At 45.1% G+C, this 19,944-nt stretch overlaps 1 protein-coding gene across 1 annotated transcript in view; it reads right to left on the reverse strand.

Annotated features, from left to right (window-relative positions):
* Positions 1–4,241: 4,241 nt before the first annotated feature.
* LOC119172560 (cysteine dioxygenase type 1) overlaps positions 4,242–19,944 on the reverse strand; it is a 110,266-nt gene continuing 94,563 nt past the window's right edge. Inside the window, exons 3-5 of the mRNA XM_037423719.2 lie at positions 16,229–16,352; positions 9,746–9,915; positions 4,242–4,647 (exon numbers count right to left, since the gene is read on the reverse strand). Of these exons, the coding sequence (XP_037279616.1) occupies positions 4,606–4,647; positions 9,746–9,915; positions 16,229–16,352 (336 nt within the window). The 3' untranslated portion in view covers positions 4,242–4,605. The remainder of the gene's footprint in view (positions 4,648–9,745; positions 9,916–16,228; positions 16,353–19,944) is intronic.

Here is a 19,944-nt window from a genome sequence, read left to right on the forward strand (position 1 = left end):
CATGACCTTCAGATCTGCAGTAATTTGTACTCGGTCTTACTTTCTGATTGCGCTTTTTTGTCGTTTCTGCACCGTACCATGCTGTCTTTTGTACTTCTGAAACACCGAAACAAAGAATAGTAACGAGAACGACCCCTCTTTAACGTGAAAATTGTATATTACCGCTGGTTTCGTTCGTGATGCTTGCCAAATTAATTCTCTTGATATTCTGTTATTTTTATTTTATATATAGTCAAGAAAGTACCCTAAAATCTTATTGCCGGTAATATGACATGGTGCTTGTGCTTCAGAATTGAAAACCAACAACCTTTTTCGTCAGCTTACTCTGCTTCATGCTCTTAGGTGAGCTGAACAAGCTTTGCACAGAATACAATGCAAGCAAAACTGTAAGACAAAGCGCGTCTCCGAAAATGTTTCTGACATTATTGAGAAATTTGTACTGAGGCTCCTATTATAATGATTTTCCAACATGACACCAGTCGTGGCACGTGATTACGCACAATTCCCGATGAAGACCGTACGTATTTGCCTTATCTACAATTTCGCGCATATTTATCCACCCAGTGCTACCCAGCATTTATTCTCTCAATATATTATGTTAGCGCTCCCCTACTTTCTCAAAAACATAAATCAATGGGCCACCGAATCGCGAAAAATCGCTGTCTTTGCCAAAAGTGTACTTTTCGGTACTGTCTTTTTCGGGGCTATCATCTTAACGACAACTATGTTGGATGTATAGTCGCGTCACCTGTAGCTCATGAAAGTTGCGAATACAGCTCGCTTTTGGTTTTGCTTAGGGTCACTGAATAGTCCCATGGTTCAACTTCTTTTTTTTTTAGTTTGCCAACATGCTTTTGGAGCAGGTTTGGAGCAGTTACTAGCAAATATTGCACTTAGGAGCAGTATTTCTCTTTTGGAGCAGTTTGGAGCAATTGGAGCAGCACTTCCATCACTGCATATAGTGCACGTCTCGCGACTGAAACCATACTACTCCCGCCCCGAGGATTGATGGCACCGGGACTGTGCTTCTGCCGGCGGCGGGTAATGTCACGAGCTGAATAGATATCCGAGAATGACGACGACGAAATGCTGAGGGGAACGTGCATGGACTGCAACAGCGTTGTACGAATTGACTCGCACATATATTCATCGGATATACTTTCTTCCCCGTAACAATATATAAGGAGGTCATAATAACCCCTCTAGATGGGTAACGACCTTATTTCATTAATACCCATCCCCAAGCATACATTCGTACTGCAATGACCAGACATCTACTTGAACATACATATTGCAAATGAATTCCGCGATGTGGCGGGCCCCGCCATGGTGCTCTAGTGGCTAAGGTACTCGGCTGCTGACCCGCAGTTCACGGGATCGCATCCCGGCTGCGGTGGCTGCATTTCCGATGAAGGCGGAAATGTTGTAGGCCCATGTGCTCAGATTTTGGTGCACGTTAAAAAACCCCAGGTGGTCGAAATTTCTAGAGCCCTCTACTACGGCGTCTCTCATAACTATATGGTCGTTTTTGGGATTTTAGACCCCCCATATCAACCAATCAAATCAATCGCGATGTGGCGGAAGGGTTAAGAAAACTAAGGTAAACAACCACTGAATTTGTCGACAGGTCCCGGTTCGATCCCCGGACCAGGACAAATTTTTCGGCAGCTAAGACGCGTTTCACTCAGAGAAATTCGTATGTCCTTGTGGCATCGTGCCATGAATGTGTGGTTGTCTACTTTCCCTTCATCGGATTCTAACAGAGTGCTTGAAACGTTTAAATGAAACCCTTAAAGAGCAAAACGACAGGCATGGATTGGGGGGAGTGATTCTTATAAGGGAGAAAAAAAAAGATAAAAGTGAGCCGCGTAACTGTCTGCACCAGAGTGCGACACCTCAACAGTGGCTTACGAGGGATGAGAGTAAGGAGGGATTCAAAGGAATAGAGTGAGAACTAAAGATAAAATGGAGGAAGATGGGGACACGGTCGAAGCAGTCCGAGGACGGGGTACCACTCAGCGAGAGCTTCACGGCGTCAGGAGATGGCGGAGGGCAAGGCGGTCGGCTAGAGCTGCGCTGTCATCGGAGATCGCGGCGGTACAACCGTACGGCACGGAATCCAGCGGGTGAGTGACAGGCATGCACAAATCTATTCCAGTAGCTTGTGAGGGGTTTTTTAAAAGTTATTCTTACGTCAGTGGATCTGAGTCCTGGTCTCAGACGTGCATAGACGACGCCCAGACTTCAAGGAGCCTAATGCTCGTGCTCGCGTTCTGCCTGCGGGCATATGCTACTGGCTGCAGCCGATTGCAGGGTCGGCGCCAGGATGTTTTTACCGGGAGGGGGGGGGGGGGCAAGCTAGCTCTGCTCCTACTAGGTTTTCAATATATGCTTCCGGGCACTTTGGTGGGCATAGGGGGGGGCAGGCGAAAATTTTGGGGGGGCTCCAGCCCACCCTTGCCCCCCCCCCTGGCGCCGCCCCTGGCGGATTGACATAAATTGCTATGTATTGCGTAATACGGTCTATGTATGCGGGTTTAACGTGATGAATTTGTAAAGCGCCCGCCAAGTCTGAACAACTAATGCAAAGTACGCTTAGTGGTTATCAGAAAGACGGTGGTGTGCAAACATCGACAGAGAAGAGGGCGGCAATACAAGTGCCTGCTACTAAATTAAGGGGTGCGCTGTGACGAAAAGAAGGCAGACAGAAAACTTGGGCGCGAATGGTAGGGTATGTAATAGTTAAGCGTAACGAACAAATGAAAGAAATGCTACAGATACGCACGTTGCTCGCTATGGCAGCATGTCTCCGTTGTTGAATGCTGTTCAACGCCCGTTACTTTGCACTTCTCGTGAAGCGATCAGAAATATCCTTACGCATTGTCGTACATGCACTGTGCCGCTCACGCGCTATGCCACTATGCTGCAAAAATATGCTGCAGTTGACATTGCATGCAATTTTGCGAATTTTGAGAAAACCACATTTTGTTACTGCCTCTCCGTAGCTGGAGTTTTATATTTTTATCTTTGATTGACCAGATGAGTGCGCGAATAGTTCCGAATAGTGGCCAAAAATATCGAATATTGAGACAAATATAAGACATATTGTGGAACATTGAGAGAGAGAGAGAGAGAGGTGTTTATTCACAAAAAGGCAGAGGGGTCGGCCTGAGCGATAGTATGCTCTAGCCTGCTACTCTACACTGGGGGAGGGGAACGAGCAGAAAAGGAGTAATGTATGACGACGGGGAAGTAAGGATGCGAGTATGTACAGTGTCAATTTTTATGAAAGGGAACACGCGAACACGTGGCCCGCGCGTTCCTGCAGCTGCTTGTAGCGCGTTCAAGCGGGAGCAATAGCAACCACAACCGCTATTCCAGTCATTAGTGGCGAGCGAAAAAAGCGGTCATTGGTAATATGGAACCTATGAACCGGCGGCAAGATAGCGACCCCCTTTTCCTTCAAGGCGATTACGCCCAACCTTTATGTAATCACCTTGAAGGCGAAGGGGGTTGGTTTTTGGCGCCGGTTCCATACCACCAATGGCCGCTTGTTCCATATCACCAATGGCTCGCTGTGACGTAAGGGTGTTTCCTGCAGTTGAAACATCATCTCGCTGGGTACCTCAATAGCAAAGATAAAAAAGCTACCACAAATCACATTTCGTCATACCTGTAGAAAGCGTAGCTCCACGCTGTTTCTAGAATCATGAAAGGGTCATCTTTTTTGGGGGATGTGGGGCTCATTGAAGTACTTTATAAGCTGTTGACCGTAAGGTGCGAGCCAATACTTTATCTGGATATTTTTCACGTTAGAAATTCATCAGCCTCGTATTCTTTGCTGGAGCGATAATTTGTCGATGGTTTCGAGCGCATCCCCGGTTTTGAAACTGCTTTGAAAGAAAAGGCCAGCTGTAACGACGTTAGCATCAGTTTCAGTCACCAAACCCTTACCAAGTTGTATTTTTGGCCTTTGTCGCGCTTCAGGCATTCGTATTGTGGAATTATTCAGAAGTACAATCACATTGTTTGATTAGGTATTCGATTTTAATCCAAAACTTGAATGTTCGCACAGCCGTGCTGACCAGGTATACTAAGTGCTGCTTTCTCACGGAGCAAAATCTATTTTCGGTGCAAGGTGTGGCTCTAAGAATAGAAGCAGGTGAAGTTAAGCTAAGGGGCAAGCAAGATTGGTTCAGTTGGTGCCAGATATCTTGCCATGAAGTCAAAGAGGCTATACCTCCGTAAATAAAAATTTATTGATCAATTAAATTTGAGAAGCAACGCAGAGTAGAAAGCATATAAACATGGCGTGAAAAACATGTACTTTTTGGTGCAGTCGTCATCTTCTATCAACATATTGTGTTACCAAATATATTGCACAGACATTGTCAATACTGCAACTGCTGGACATGAATAAAAAAAAACACCTCTTTACCTCTCACACCCGTGTAACACCGTGACACTTAAAAAAAGCTACATCCCTACTCGCTTTTATTAAAGACAAAAAATATGTTGCCAAGCGACGGCGTTTCCGCCGGCAGCAACTTGGAAATGCAAGAGATGCGTTCTCTTGAGGCGACTCGGACAAGCCTTGAGCACTGTTCAGTTGTTTTCGTACTGCTCCGGTTGCGATTGAGTGATCACCTGCACAGAATAAATACAGAAAGTTTTATGCTTCAATGCAAGCATGTTCTATCGCATGAAACAAATTGGGCACTGCGGAGTGTTATGCTTCTACTGAAACCTGCAAAAAGACACTGTTCCATCGATAAATAAAGTTTTGGCTAGCAATTTTACATAGTTTAGTCCTTTTTCATTGCTCGAAGGCTAATCACACCTACGACTATTTTTTTATTGTCGGGTCCTGGGTTTTGAAGAAGGAGTTTGCACAAGGCCTTTCACGATATGCATTTCATGCTTCCCGAAACGCTCGAAAGGAGCAAAATGGTACGGTAGGAGCCGTTGCGAATTTGTTTCTATCAGTGCACAGGCCTAATTTCCGAGCCAGGCCTTGCTGACGGCGTCGAAAGCAAGCCCAGGCCTGACGCTAAAGAGTGCGTGGCCCATCCGGCCCAGCACAATGTGCAAAAACAGAAGTCCGAGCCAAGACCGGTACGGCCAGACACTTAATTATGATGGTTTGTTTCGGAGACAAGTCGCCGTTGACGATATATATAATTAATGAGATCTAACAGACAATAATGCCAAGGAATGTATAGCGGAAGTTAGTAGACCAGTTGTGATGTAAATGTGAAGAAAGAAAAGTAAGAGAAAAGATAACTTGCCGTGAGCAGGGACCGAATCTGCAACCTTCGAATAGCGCTATGCGTGCTCGTCCGAATATTCAGATGCAATCGACATTTTCTGTGGATCGACGTAGACAGGGGATCGCCTTGTGACGTTTCAGAGGTCCAGAACATGTGCGGAGTGCGCACAATACCCCGGCTGGCAACCGTCGCGGACTATTGTTCGTCACCCATCCCGCTCTGTTGGGCTGCTCTCGAGGTGGTTTAGGCTGCTTATGCCAGGAATGCTTTCTTTTTTTTTCTGAGAAGAACACGCTCAAAGCACCCACGTTGCTTCATTCTTCACCATCCGCGGGTCCCCCTATTTGAAAACAGCGTGCTTCAGTGTCGCCAAAGCTTGAGCACACATAGTATCAGGCACTGCTGCACTGTGGGGCGCTAGTTTCTTATAGTATTTAGCCGGGCGTTTCGAACTGACGCACAATCGTTCTGTAGCAACGCCGCTAGCAAAATTTACACCATGCGTTAGTGCATTTACGATATAATTTCGGCATTACCAGTCACAAAGCTACAAATTATTTTAAAAGACTGGCAAACAAAACTTTCGCTGTCAGGAGTTCTTTAACCTCCGGTCCCTGCGACGCCGAGTGACTCGATCAAAGCCTGATCAGAAGTACGCGTTGCGCATGGCACTAAACAAAGCTGATATGGGCCAGCGCTACACTTGCCAAGATAATTTTAAGATGAGTTAGACGGCTGGCGCGAATGCTCTCAGCGCGCTAACTGCCGAGCAAGCACTCTCTTCGCGAAAGGACGTCTGCTACGCAGGAGCAAGGCAGGTGGCGCCACGTTCGAAATGCGAATGCGAAGGAGAGCAGATCGAGGAGAAACACGAGCGGAGGAGGAGAGTGTCACTACTTTGCAAAGTTTTAGGGGCTTTAGCATCACCAAATCGCTGGCCAGATCGTAACGACGCGGCGATGTGCGCTGCTGCGTTCATCTCCCGCGCGTACTTTTCCTCGCGTTGCGGGAAAAGGGGGGACGGGGGCGGTAGACGCTCACGCGTGTTTATCTCGTGGTGGGGATAATCGCACACCTTGGGTTTTCACCGGAACGATTATGTCGTAGTTACCGGGCGCACAAAGGTTACTGCACTCGTAGCACAGTCTCCGTTTGCAAAAAGGGCGCGCTTTTCAGAACAATTGAAGTAACAACATAGACTTTTATTTGCGTTCATCTGAAGCTGTGAGTACGTTTCGCGTGTCATTCGTGCGTGAGCAACGCGGAGCACGCTGCGATCTGCTTGCCATTCTTCGCGTGACGTTCCAATTTGCTGCTATCGCAGTCATTGCTTAGCCATTACGGCAAAGCTGTGACTTTCTTTTTTTGTCCGACGTACGAACAATATTCAGCGCCAGAATATTCTGGCTGAACTGAAGGAAAGTATTTTTTTGTTCTGTTAATGTGTTTATTTGGATACAATTTACGAAGAAAAGCATGCCAACCACTGCATTTTTCTGAGAGAGATCATTGTAAGGAGATATCAATTCGTCTGTGGCAGCACTACTTTTTTTTTAATTTACGACCCGCTTTGTCTCGGTGCCAAATTACCCGATTTGAGACATACAAAGGCATTCTAGCATACTTACTTTTTGGAGACTAGTATGGAGAAAAACTGGGCTAATTATCGTCGTTGAATCGTATTGCTCTCCTGACTCATAATTTTACTATTATATCGCGTACGAATATTTATGAGGCGGTCAACCGAAGCGCAGCTACGCTCTAGATAACTGAGTTCTGTGGTTATGTCATTGAAATAGGGTACGTGAGAAGTAAATTTGCCGGAATATTGCACAAGGGTTCGATTAGCCGACCTACATTTACCCCCCCCCCCCCGTCCTTCGCTGAGAAAGTGCCTGAGTTGTCATCGTCTCCTTTTTCGTCATCTTAATTTTTATTACATTTTGGTAGCACAGTGGCAATATCAGTATCGTGTTCATTCACTGTAATCTCAGCTGCGTCGTAATCAACGGGTCGCACATCTAGCATAACGGCGTCTCTCCAATTAAAACTAAGTATTTAGACTAATAAAAAAAAGTGCGAATTGTCACTGCGCAAAAGGTCACTGAACTCGCACATAGTCTTCGTTTGCGAAAATGGCGCGCTTTTCAGACAGAGTGAAGTAAAAACTGAGACAATTATTCGATTTAATCTATACCTGTACGTTTCGTGCGTCATTTGTGCCTGAACAACGCGGGGACCGCTCGATCTGCTTGTCATTTTTCGCGTGACATTCCAATTTGTTACTCTCGCCTTCAGCGCTTCGCCTTTGCGGAAAAGCTGTGACTTTTTTTTAACCAGTGGAAATAGTCGATCGAGTCCAGTGCGCAAAGTTAATTCAAGTCCTTCCTGCGAATAGTCCATAGCCACTTTGAAATTCTCGAAAGGCGGCCATTCATGACCACCACCGAGCGATGAAATCTGGCTAACTAAGCCGGTGACACGGAAACCGACGCAACGAACAGCGCATCTACCATTAACTTCGTAAAAACCCTCAATAATGACACTATCTCCCTCGCATTGTGGGAGCAGGATAAGCGAGCGTCGTTAAGCGCCCACGAAGAGAAGTGTTTCGATTGAGGGTTGATAACTGCGATGGAGGGTAAAATTAAACGCGACAAAACAGTATCATGACCATGAAAGATAGATGAAGTGCCTTTTTAAAGAGAGTCATGCATGTGGCAAGCCAGATCTCCAAAAAAGAGTGAAAGGACTTAAAGGAGCCATGACACCTAATTTTCGATCATAATATGTGTTTCGTGTGTTAATACTTGAGGATTCACAACTAAGCTGGTGAAATTTTCACGCATTCGGTCTAGCACTTCATTTATAAATTAATATTTTCACAAACACGCGAGTGGCCCTAGAGACGGGCAACACTGTAGCACTCGCCAACCGGGATGTAACAAGCGGCTTCATGTGCTATAGCGTTGGCATTCCAAGGAACAATATTGTTTGTAGGTCATCAGCGCGCGAAATCGAGGTATTTGAGGTTGATTGTACTTGACACTGAAATGAAACAATTTGCAGCGGCTGAAGCTGTGGTACAAAACGACACCACTCTTGGCTGCACGTGACGTCACAGGCGCCATGGCAAAATGGCTGTGGCGAACTGTGGGCGCGATTAACAGTCCGTGACTTCTAGGGCCAGCTCTGCCCTGAAATACTCTTTTACGACCCACTTTTCATATCTCTATAGGCATAATAGATCCTGTTCACTGAACACCACAAATTATTAGGTGACCGTGTAGTGGCCTCCTTAAAACTGATGATTAGAAGGGCGTATAAAGAACAGACGAACACGTTAGTGACGTACGAGTGTCACTGTGCTCATATACGCTGTCCACGCGTTTTTTTTTTACAATCATGAAAAACCAATCGGCCCAAATCGCCACCCATATGATGTAAATTAACAAGTGCTTCTTCGCGGCTTCGAACAAGTGATTTCAATCATTTGTCTATGTGACATAAACGTATAAGCATGTACTTGCAGGAAATAAGGTGGTAAGAGAGCACTCCTATCCAGAAAGTCGGTATTTCATGTAGAACATCTAATAGGACAAAAAATGACTTCTGAAGCCCAGGATGCGAGTTTCGTGGTCTATGTGAACGATGCTCGCGACGCGTGTTACGTTTCATTTATTTAACGCGCCGGTTAACATGAATACCCGCACAAAATAACGTTTCATGTCCGCACGAACACAGTGCTCACAACATTTATACGTGCATGCACAGGGTGTTTAAAAAAATGGGCCCAATGTTTTTTAAACATCAGCAAAAGGCGCAATTTGCTGGTTGTATTCAGAGTTGCTTTTTCTGTAGCGGCAGGCATCGCAAGATGGTTGAAGACATCACATGAAACAGTAATCAGGGAAGTTTACTTAACTTTTAAATAGTGTAGTTAAGCAGTTACATGAAATGGGAAAAGTAGTCCATGCGGAGAACCCACTGCAACTTTGATATTTGCGAATTAATGGAACTCTCCTCAACTCTGCGGTGAAACCAAAACCATGCAAGGACCCTGTACAATAGGTGTGCTCGAGCTGTGAGGTGACCCGTTAGCCGCTGAAACCGATAGCGCAAAAATCGTGCAGCTGCGTCGTCATTCGCGTAGAACATAAAGCCTTCTTGAAGATAAGTACTCATCCAAATACTCTTCAGTACTTCAAACTTCCTAGTTGACGAAAAATTCGTCCTGATTCGGTTAGCTATAGCTTTCTGGCTAGGCCATCTGGTGGAGCTGCGATTCCGGAAAAGTTATTTGAGTCCGTCTTCGAACCAGGGCGAATTGTAAGTTCACTTGGAAGTTTGTTTTTTGCAGGCTTCCTTGAAGATTTATTCTACGATTGGGCAGATTGCAACCTTCTCTTTCATAACTTTTGAATAACTTTTCATAGTTTTGAATGAATTGACGCCAAAGAAGGAGCGGTGCTTACGAATGGGGTGCGCTGCCCGTATTTGCTCCAGAAGGTGACCTTGCTTTTGGAACGGTGTCCGGTGCGCTGGTCGAACATGGAGCACTCTTCGAAGGGAGGACAATACAGGTGCAGGCTCACGGCTGGTTCACAGTGACTCGGGTTCTCAACCCTGTGCAGGCCCAGGGAATCTGCGGCACAGAGATCGTGTCAGAGTAGGCTAGAAGCTATGCCGTACACCAGCTATCACACCGAGAAAGTTCTTAGCAGGGAACCATGAGTATAGACGATCTTACTCGTGGCTTATTGGCGCGTACATTTATACCATTTTGAAGTCTTGAGAGTGGACATATGAAGATGCCCAAAAGCAGTTCCATCCGTATACAAACCAACATCAGTTGTTATCACAGATTGTTTCTGCCATCTATACCATGCTGTCAACAGATACATATGAAAAGCCTGTCACAAGAGCTTCTGAAGCGATTCATCAACAAAGCGAAAAGGACGACGGAGAGGGCCACACCGCCAAGAAAAATCGCGAGCTTCAGAACCGGCCAAACAGTCACCCATGAAGAAGGGACCGAACCGGTCCCTAAACGTCGGGTCAGTTCACAGTCCTTAACTTTTATCTTTGGGCTATCACTTGGCTGGAGAGTTTACGTTAGTATGAAAGCGGATGTAGCAGCGTTACTGTCACGTTGTCCGTTCGAAAGCACTGAGTTGTGCTCACGTGCGGTCTGTACGCCAAGGCATAAAGTTGTGCACACAATTTTTTTCTGTAGCCTAATGCAGTCTTTCTCAAAGTTGAGGTGGACAAACTGACATAGCGATTTCCAGTAGAATACATGCACTGAAAGGCGGGACGAAGGAAGGACACAAACCACGGTATTCTTCTAGTTTTTTTTGTTTTTTTGCCTATGCGCAGACTAGTCATTATTGTTACTTTTTATTTCTTTTTCCGTTTCCTTGAGATTGTGTTGAATTATATATTTGCGGAATGGAATAATAAAACACATTTGGTTGATAAAGAAAGCCATGGTTTGTGTCCTTTCTCTGTCCCGCCTTTGAACGCTGTTTCATGTTACTGGAAATCATGAACAAACAAGCACAAATACCTACCTTACTACAAAACAGAGCGAATTAATCAAAATATTTTTTTTCAGCTGAGCCACACGGCTAAACGTCATCGAATGTTACACGAGCCGTGTATGAAAAGGGTGTCCTTCACACCCGGTCCACGCTAGCGGCAAGCCTGCCCTGACGGCACGGTGCCGTAGACTAGCGGCCGGCGCCGTCCGCAGGAGAGCTGTTTCGAGTGCACGGCAAGCTTCGCCGGCGAGGCCTTTCAGCCTCCGTAAAACATGGCTGCCCTTCCAAATGCAGTTCTCGACCGCCTCGAATCTATTAGGCGGCCGCCAGCTCTCTAGCTCGTAAGCTCCGAATTGATGCTTCCAATCGCCTTAGACTCATGTCCTCAAGCTTCGACAACATAATACTCGAATAGATCCGGCAGAGTTTCGAGAGCCATGCTCAAATAAATAATGTTCTAGGCTTGGCGAGCCTTCCCGAATCTCGGAAAGCCTAACTCGTTTGTTAGATGTTCCTAACCATGGATAGCTGGCGCCACTAGTCGGGTTGCCAGATTTGGGACACGTTATCTGGTTTTACACTGCACTTTTTTTTTATTGTCAGAGAGGCTGAAACGCTCTATTAACTGCTAGAACAAAGCCTCGGAAAAAAACTTACGACATCCACACTTATAGCGTGAAAACTCCGGAGCAAGAAGCAAGCAGCTCGAAGTGTACCGCGGCAGACGACGCGGAGAGCCGAAAGCAGACGACGCGGCTCACCCATGTCGCTCCTCCGTCGCTGATTGGCTACGTCACTATCCAGCAAACGGCAAACCACGTGAAAATGGGCCTCTGACCCATTCTTTAAACAGCGAAGAACGGCAGACGTGCGCGATGCTAACAGCCGTGCACGGCTGCCTCAGAACGTCAAACGGCGAGGCATGTTTGCCGCTAGCGTGAACCGGCCCTAACACGTGAATTCAGCACTTTCGGCATGGACGCCAAAAGAACCCAAGGACGGTGCCTGGTTGCCAAGTCCCACCACAGGACGCGAAGATGGAAATACATCGCGTGTGGTTCTCTTGGGCTAAGCACCGAATTGATCTTATGGTTACGATTATAGCAGCAGCGCTAGGCTTAAAAAAGCACGGTCCGCCTGCTCACTATTTGCTCAACGTATGGTAAGGAAAAATGTTTTTACCAGGTGTGCGCCGAAACTGGTAACTGCTGAGCTGAAGTGGCAACGAAAATGATTTTCCACTGACTGAAGTTCGTCCGACAACGTTACGAATTCTCGATAATTCTCATGAGCGTCGTAACTTCAAAATGCAAAGAAAACATCTAATTTGAATCACACTTATATAAAAGAAGGATCAAGTGGAAAATATTTGGGCTAAACGATTTACGTATATTGTGGCAAAACAGCATGAAGGAGCACGTGGAAGAACACAATCAGTTGTTCTTTTTTATTGATAACTAACAACTATAGCAAGTTATAGTCAGCGTTCTGTCTTCCACCGGCCGCGTCACTCGCGCTGTTTCACCATTGCATAAGGTGCGAAAATTGCGTTGCATTCAACTGGGATTATCTTAAACCTGATGTGACCACACCAACGCATCCGAACGTTTGTGAAGTCTTATGTTTCCTACAATGTTATCTTACTGTGAGCAGACAACTTAGCCGAATTTATGTCGACCAGCACTCTACTTCGTGCAATCTTAAAGGAGTCATAAAGAAACCGGAAGCGCTCCTCATCAACTTGAAGCATTCTTGTCCGACGAATTTAGTTGTCTCCCTGTTTCCTGGTCCACCTGAACAAAAACAAAACAGACGGCGGAGTGTCGCAGTGGTGTAAGAAATGGAAAATAAAGTATACGCTTTAATCTACAGCTTGGAAGGCAGATGAATGGAATGGACCAAGCACTCTTTCTTTGTTCGCTAGTTCTCAGTGTGCTGCCATAATTAGCGTCAGTTGAAAAAATCACAGCATATCCACGCAGTGAATGATGATGAGTGGGGTGAAGCGCTGGAAGGTTTCGCCGCTAAACCTTGAACCATCCGGAAGTGTCACCCACTACATCATCAAAGACATGACAATCACTGTATATATTTATACAAGAAATTTTACAATTCGTAAGCGGTAGCTATACGTCGCTTCCGTTCCCCCTTCATTATAACGAACTTATGGTCAATGAAGAGGTGCCATCGATAGATGATGGGGTGGAGTGAGAAATACAAAGTAGTGGGCATTTGAAAAGGTGAAACTATAGGCGGTCACGCACGAACAAGGGATGGACACAGTGAGACAATCTATGGTTCTTTAACGCGCACCTCGATACAAGTGCACGACCACCTTGCATTTCATATTGGCTACTTCTCAACAGTATTTGCTTTATGGTCGCTGAAGTGGTGGATCGGTGATGGGGCGTAGTGGGATGTTTGCAAGGACGAAGTAGTGGGCAGTTGGCAAAGGTGGAACTAAAGACTGTCACGTACATACATACAATGGATAGATGGACCCACGCCTCTAGAAGCTTCGCCTCTAAGAGAGCGCCGCGAATGATGGAGGTGTAGACTACGTTGTGTTCCGGCTCTTTTCATAGCTTTCCCATCAGGGTGGGTAAATGTTCATCGAAGAAGTCTCGCATTTCACCCCCCCCCCCCCCGCATAGGCGACACGGGATGGCGCCCCCCTCCGCGTGTGCACGCCCATGGCTCGGTGGTTAGCATGCACGCGATATTTTAAATAGGAATTGCAAGCTCGCCAAGATCCACGTTCTCCGCGTGCAGGAAACGGGGACACACCAAGAGGCAACAAAATGTTGCTGCATATACCTGCTCAGGCCGCCGTCGAGCGAAGCCTGTCTGCCGATACTTATTTCTTTTTTTTTTAGGTGTTCTCTTATAAAACGCGTTGCACAGCTGCGACGAGAATGCCAGTGCAACGACCGTAACTGAAACACGAGGACTGCACCACCGGCGCTGCTGCCCTTTGCTTCCCGGTACGAGGGGCGAAGGAAATTTTAACAACTCGAACGCTCACCGAAGAAAATTGACTTGTTCACGTTCACCCTTACTTTTCCAGTCTTAGAAAGCGAATCCGTACAAAATAATGAAATCATAACCAAAAAGAATTATAGTAATCTGTTATTTACTTAAAGAAAGGAAGGTGGGCATATTCATAAACTAAAACTAAACGCTTACTTGTCACAAAAAGCACTAACCTCGTAGTAAGTGAAGGTGGTAAAATGCACGTAAGTCGAATCCGCCACATTGTTAGCTAGTGAAAAGCACAATCTGAAACGGTTGGTTTTTCACTATTGTCACGTGATCGTGACGTTGCAGGCAGAAGTCGGCTCGTCTGAAGTGATACTCCTTTATTTGTCCGAACGTATGACCGCGAAACAAACTCAAATTACAGCAAGCAATGTACGCTGGACACTGATACCGGAGCACAGAGCGTCGGTTGCGATAAACTGATCAGTGGCCACGCATCGGCATTCAGACATGCGGCGTCGAACATTCGAGTATTATCACTGGCGGCCGCGTTTTTTCTCAACTCAGCTGTTCGCGTTTGCGCGCTCAAGCCTAACAAATGATCCCAAGATAATGTGGAATGCTCTCACACATTGTGCCCTGCGCGATTTGCGCACGGCAGTATATACACATGCAATGGGCCAGCAACACAAAACACAGAAAGAAAGGAGCCTGTGTGGCACCATGTTGTTAGTAACCGGCCTTGCAACTCAGTAACCGTGCTGACACACGTGGACCATAATTACCCAACAAGACGTTAACGCCTATGCGGTTTATATGTGCCTTGTACATTGTCATACAAAGTTGATTACATTACGAAATATTATAAAGATTGATTAAAATCAAATGTTGCAGCGTTGTCCTGTTGTTCTAATCATTAATCGATAAATACTTAATGTAATTAATAATTACACAGAAGAAAAACTCAAACAGAGCCATGAACGGAACCCAAACGAGCACACACACAGAGCTTCAAGAATTCACACGCACGCAACTTCCTATTTCCTTTTCCATCTACTGTAACAGCAGCTTGACAGCTCTTTATGCGCCTACTTTGGGACGACACACCTTATAGCAGTTCGCTGTCATAGAATTCAGGGGGATGATCGATGTTTCATTCCCAGTGTCTCACACCCCACTGTTTGCTTATGTATGTGCTATAGCGTAACGCGATACTTTTATTTCAACATAGTCAAGAAAATTTAACTTTGTATAAATCTTCTAAAATACTGCCTAATGTTACGGAATAATATACTACGGTATCTATGAACAATCTGGGCACATAGGTGGCTCAGTTCTTGCATGTACTCGGCCACAGCATTTCTTGGCACTGAAGGGAAAGCTACGGAGGCGGAGCTTCTGCACAAGTAGCAATATACGCGAAGTTGTCCGTTATGGCGGGCGTCTCGTCACGCTATGGAAAGTGACGGGGGCGTACACTCAGCGTTTTACGAAGACGCAGACGCCGATTAGCGTTTAAGGTACACGTAAAAAGGCGGGACTTTCTCGCGCGTTCAAAAATGCGAAGTCACCACAAATAAATTAATGTAAATACGACAATTCTAATGGTGGGAGCTGCGTCCTGTCTCAAATAGTTCCATGTACAAAATAAAAAAGGAACTTCTATATTTCACGGTGAATATATGGGCGTTATTGTGGAACTACATTCACTGGCGCTGGGATGCCCGCGCTTTGGCTCTGTAGCCTTCGCTTAGATGCCAAGAAAAGTGGTCGCCGAGTATAGTGAAAACACGAAGAAAGCCTCCCTGGTTAGCAGCAGCAAAACTTACGAGCATTTGTAGCTGCTGGGTAGTACAGAAATGCTACGAAAGCAGTAAAATGCGCTCGCAGCCGCTAAATGCATGTATTTACAGAATGTTTATCAAGTTTTTTTCTAAGAGTGTTCATTTGACTAAATATCCAAAATAGGGATTTTACTTCGGGGATATATTGCACAAAGTTTTCGTGAAACTTTCAACGTTTAAAACGTAAATTACCATTACTGAATCGACAGCAACAGGTTAAGCTTTGAGGGACAATAACAACTTACCCAACGTAAGGTCGCACCATGGGCGCATATTTTTTAAGAGGTATTCCCTGACGTGTTTCATTGTCACTGGTAAGTTGAAAGACAACACATGTAATGTAGCAAGTAAGAAAATATGAAATCATTTCTACTTTAGAAACTGTTCAGATACTAGAAAAATACTTTAACGTATGCTTGCAATGTAACTACACGACAGATTGCATCATTAGTGTTTGGTTGCGTTAATGCCAAAAACTTTCACCTTCGCTCTGTAAATGTGAGTGCGAGTGAAGTTTGAAGAGAAGTTGAAACACTTCTCCTTAAACAATATACATGTCACGCGGTTCATGTTCGCCCGTTCAGCAGCGTACCGTTGATGTAGGCGACGCTGTTGAGCTGCAGCTCGGTGTCACCCCTCTTGGTCATGGGTGCCTCGACGCCGTCCTTGGTCTGGGGCCAGTCGAAGCGAACTTCCTTGAGAGTGCCGGCCAGAACCTGCGCACGAGAGGGGAGACGCTTTCCATACAGTTGCTGCATGTCCGCAAGCAACAGCTGGCTACGTGATGCTTTGATATGCACGTCTCAAAACCTGGACCCTTTAATGCTTCGTTGGGGGAAGAGTACGCAGTCTGTGTTGGCGCAATTGACATGGACATTATGAGGGATGACATTGCAGTTCCACGTGAGAGGTTCTGGGAAAATGCTCGTGGTTATTCCCTGCAGAAATTGTGGCAGAACGTGTCCTGATAAATTTAAACACGCGTTAGGCTTGACGCTGAAAACTTCGCGCGGAAGCACAAGAACAGCAGCTCGCCAAGTGCTCAAGCCACAATGCCCATGCCATAAATTTAGACGCTGCTCTTGCTCTGCCATCAAAGGCAAGATATTCAGGCCGATAATACGAAAAGATAAAAAAAAATTGGCAGATCCCACGTACCTGGGAATCAACTTTATGCGAAGCACGCGGAGGGAAGGTGACGGTGTTGCATTTTTGTTTGAGCGACACGTCATGAAATGACGCTAAATATATGTACAAATTTTGCACGCAGAGACATATGTTGAAGAGTTGCAGATGTTTATATAACCAGTTTTCCACTTGCACAACGACATCAGCTGGAAATGTGTTTTAGCCACATCAGAAGCTGATATGAAGCGCTGATGTTCGCGAAGATGCTGGCCCTTGACATTGCTATTTAAATCAATTTCATCACATGAAACCTCACCACAATTGACGTTAACACGACGTGACGGCTCTATGAAAGGAGTACATATGTAATGTTTTTAAAATTGGGTAGGCAGCACTGCAATCACTATTGACATTTCACGAAGATTAGCGTCTATTTGAAAAGTAGTTCCGAGACCTGGCGTAGCACTGCGGTAGAATGCTTGACTTCCACGCAAAATGCTTGGGTTGGACTCCTACTGGGTCCATGAAATTTATTATTTGCATTCATCGGGTGGCCAACGCTGCCTATGTCAGGTTTTTCTTAACACTGACATTTATTCTATGCCTTCTTTGGGTCGACGCTACCGATGTCGGGTATTGCTTAACGCTCACGCGTTAAAATTGCCCATGTGTGTTCTCGTCGTTCCTGAGTAGATACTAAGTGTCAATCACCTGTGGCACATACCCGCTTACCAGCGGCCCATACCCAACCGTGAGTACGTGCAACTGTCAGACGAGAAGTGTTTGACGACGTACGCGATGGGATTGTGACATAATTCATGTCTTGACCAGCGCGTCATATTCGTCTAACCATCTTACCCTCCCATGCTAATTTTGGTTCATGCCAAGTTAAGGGGGTGACAACGAGAGCAACCAAACGTAGGCAGTCCGATAGATATAGATAGATAGATAGAGATAGATAGATAGAGATAGATAGATATAGATAGATAGATATAGAGATAGATAGAGATAGATATAGATAGATAGATATAGAGATAGATAGATATAGATAGATAGATAGAGAGATAGATAGAGATAGATATAGAGATAGATAGAGATAGATATAGAGATAGATAGAGATAGATATAGATAGATAGATAGAGATAGATAGAGATAGATATAGAGATAGATAGATATAGATAGAGATAGATAGAGATAGATATAGATAGATAGATAGAGATAGATAGATAGAGATAGATATAGAGATAGATAGATATAGATAGAGATAGATAGATAGAGAAAGATAGATAGACATAGATAGAGATAGATAAAGATAGAGATAGATAGATAGAGAAAGATAGAGATAGACATAGATAGAGATAGATAAAGATAGAGATAGATAGAGATAGATAGAGATAGATAGATAGAGATAGAGATAGATAGAGATAGATAGATAGAGATAGATAGAGATAGGTAGCGATAGAGATAGGTAGATAGAGATAGATAGAGATAGATAGATAGATAGATAGAGATAGATATAGATAGATAGATAGATAGATATAGATAGATAGATATAGATAGATAGATATAAATAGATAGATATAAATAGATAGATATATAGATAGATATATAGATAGATAGAGATATATAGATAGATAGAGATAGATAGAGATAGATAGATAGATAGATAGATACGCTCAAAGTCGGCGAAGTTCGCTGAGAAATGCTTCGCATTTAAAAAGAAAGATAGCCTCGCGTGTGTGAAAATAACTGCGACGCTGTTATTTACTTGGATGTCCATGTCTTTCGGCTGAAACGTAAATGAGTACAGCAAGAAGGCCTCCAAACTATTACTGCTGAGATGAAAGCATAACATCTTGACTTAGGCAAGCATTTCATGCGGAATAACGAAGTTTCCCATGCTGTTCCACAAATAACTCTGCTCACTTGTTTCGCACGACTTTCTCATTAACGTTCAGGAAACAATAAAGTGAGCATTGCATCAGTCTACTGAAAATTACGGTTCTTGTGATTGAAGCATTATTTTAAACACCCTGGAAATGATTTTCAACGTGATGACCAAGTCCGAGAAGTTGACATTTAGGATACCTAGTCCGTACCTAATAATAACACAGTTCTCGGAAAAAAGAGCGTAATTTTTAAGGGGTTTGATTTCCTTGTTAGACACATGAGAGCCAACAAACATAGGAAACATAGGGGACGCTATTTGCAGTTATTATGATATAAGCTAAAGTAAGCTAGGGAGCTTTAGAACAGCGTTAGCGGGCGCTGCGGGCGTAGCATTTACGTATGGGCGCCATATAATTAGGGAGGCTTAGAAAAGCGCATGCACCGCAAGCCCTTGCGCTGCGATCGCTGCCACTGCGCATGCGTCGTAACGCGAGCCGCCGTTCGCGCTTGCGGCCCACCAGCAGAAATTCCGAAATAGCGTGCGGGAATCACGGACCGCGAAGCCCGCGAAGTGCTCTGTGTAGCATCCGTACATTTGGGTTAGTGGTCAGGGCGAAATTCTCTAGGCTTTTCTCAGGGGGCGCAAACATTATTCTAAATCTCATATGGTGCCCGCAACTAAAGCAACGCCCGCAACGCCTGCGAACGTTATTCTAAACATCTCTATTCTAAACCTTTTTATTGTTAGAAATAGCACTTGCCCCTGCGCCGCACGCTCGCTCATCGCTTTGCAGGGTTTGTGGGCGGCAAGTTATTACAGATTTTCTGCGGGCAAATCGCAAGCGCGAACAGCGGCTCGCGTTACGACGCACGCACAGTCACAGTGACCGCACCGCAAAGGCTTGCGGTACGCTATTATAAAACTCCCTACTAAAGCGGACGAAAAGACAACCTGCCGCCGGTCACCGTAGAACTCGCAGCCTTCGAATGACTCGTCCGATGCTCCGCCAATTAAGCCACGGCGTAGGCCTTCCTCTCCTACACTTTATCGGTTATACCTTGCCATGCATTTTAACCTGGGAGTGTTAGGAAGTATTGGTAGTCAGCGCCCCTCGTATCCACGGCGGCCAGTGTGGAACATTGTTTTTTTTTCTTTTGCGAGCTGGTGTTACGAAGCACCTGATCTTTTTTTACGAGCTGATATCTAACCAATAATCCCTTGCATGCCATCTAAAAGCATCAAGTCAGCCGAAACGAGACGCTCGCGAATGAACGGAAGAGGAAACTTCT

This window comes from Rhipicephalus microplus, chromosome 4 (genome assembly GCF_043290135.1).
Source record: "Rhipicephalus microplus isolate Deutch F79 chromosome 4, USDA_Rmic, whole genome shotgun sequence".
NCBI classification, from domain to species: Eukaryota; Metazoa; Arthropoda; class Arachnida; order Ixodida; family Ixodidae; genus Rhipicephalus; species Rhipicephalus microplus.